Source organism: Meleagris gallopavo, unplaced genomic scaffold (genome assembly GCF_000146605.3).
Source record: "Meleagris gallopavo isolate NT-WF06-2002-E0010 breed Aviagen turkey brand Nicholas breeding stock unplaced genomic scaffold, Turkey_5.1 ChrUn_random_7180001874206, whole genome shotgun sequence".
NCBI classification, from domain to species: domain Eukaryota; kingdom Metazoa; phylum Chordata; class Aves; order Galliformes; family Phasianidae; genus Meleagris; species Meleagris gallopavo.
Genome location: NW_011138840.1, coordinates 1,931 through 3,030, shown reverse-complemented (window position 1 = coordinate 3,030; position 1,100 = coordinate 1,931). Strand labels below are relative to the sequence as shown.

Sequence of the window (1,100 nt, the reverse complement as noted above, 5' to 3'; positions counted from 1 at the left end):
GGGGGGGATCTGCTGCTCTCTTTGGAGCTGCGACGCATCCATGCAGAGCTGTGCAGGGTGGCTGCGGGGATGTGCTGTGTGCAGGGGTGCTGGCACCGTGGGGATGCAATGGGGGTGCAGTGGCGCAGGGATGCTGTTCTGTGGGGGTGCGATGGGGCTGCATTGGTGCAGGGATGCTGTCTCTCTGGGGTGCAGTGGGGAAGCATTGGGTGCCAGGATGCTGGCAGCTTGGGGGTGCAATGGAGGTGCAGTGGTGCAGGGATGCAGGCACCGTGCGGATGCATTGGGTGCAGGCATGCAGGCACCATGGGGATGCGATGGGGGTGCATTGGTGCAGGGATGCTGTCTCTATGGGGTGCAGTGGGGAAGCATTGGGTGCCAGGATGCTGGCAGCTTGGGGGTGCAATGGAGGTGCAGTGGTGCAGGGATGCAGGCACCGTGCGGATGCATTGGGTGCAGGCATGCAGGCACCATGGGGATGCAATGGGGGTGCATTGGTGCAGGGATGCTGGCACCACGGCGGTGCCTGGCCCTGCTGCTGCTGCAGGACCCCCGAGACCCCTCTTGGTGCTCCCAATGTGTGGCTGCTCTGCATTTTTTGCATGCACGGTGCGGCCTCCATGCAGCTCCCGTGCGCTGCGCCCCCCCCTCCTGGAGCAGCACGTTGGGCTGTGCACACAACCAACCCACGCTGTGCAGCGGTGGGATTTTCCCCGGGGTTGGGGCTGCCACGCTGCTCCCCCCGCAGACCTGGAGGCGCTGCTGGCCGACCTGAGCTCCTTTCTGCTCCTCCTCGACCGGGAGAACCTCAGCGCCGCAGCCCGAGCCAAGAAGCAGTCAGTGGGAGAGCTGCTGCAACGGCTGCAGGGCCCGGCAGGTGAATGCAATGGGGAGCAACAGGTGGTGCCGGGGGGGCACACGGCGGGGCCGTGACTCAAATCCCCCCCCTCCAGCAGCAGAGGATGCGGAGTACATGATGATGCGCTGCCTCTCGCCCTCCTCGGGGGTCCGGCAGTGCCGGGATGGTGCAGGTGAGTTGGTGCTGTGCGCTGAGCTTTGAGCTGCTCACCGTCCTGCACTGCTTGCAATCCTGCTCCAAC

General features: G+C 65.4%; 1 protein-coding gene across 2 annotated transcripts; it reads left to right on the top strand.

Annotated features, from left to right (window-relative positions):
• Positions 1 to 6: 6 nt before the first annotated feature.
• LOC109364597 lies at positions 7 to 1,085 on the top strand. 2 transcript variants are annotated; one of them, XM_019611233.2, is made up of 2 exons: positions 7 to 877; positions 957 to 1,085. In XM_019611233.2, the coding sequence occupies exons 1-2, from the start codon at positions 70 to 72 to the stop codon at positions 1,058 to 1,060; spliced, it is 912 nt and encodes a 303-aa protein (XP_019466778.1). In that variant the 5' UTR covers positions 7 to 69; the 3' UTR covers positions 1,061 to 1,085. The 2 variants fall into 2 exon arrangements, with proteins under 2 accessions (XP_019466778.1, XP_019466777.1); XM_019611232.2 differs by having other exon boundaries at positions 954 to 1,085.
• Positions 1,086 to 1,100: the final 15 nt, after the last annotated feature.

Bases quoted from the DNA above. Each gene is read 5' to 3' on its own strand.
- LOC109364597 (XM_019611232.2), top strand. From the start codon at position 70: ATGTGCTGTGTGCAGGGGTGCTGGCACCGTGGGGATGCAATGGGGGTG. The intron at 878-953 runs GTGAATGCAATG...CCCCCCCTCCAG, and splicing joins ACGGCTGCAGGGCCCGGCAG to CAGCAGAGGATGCGGAGTAC.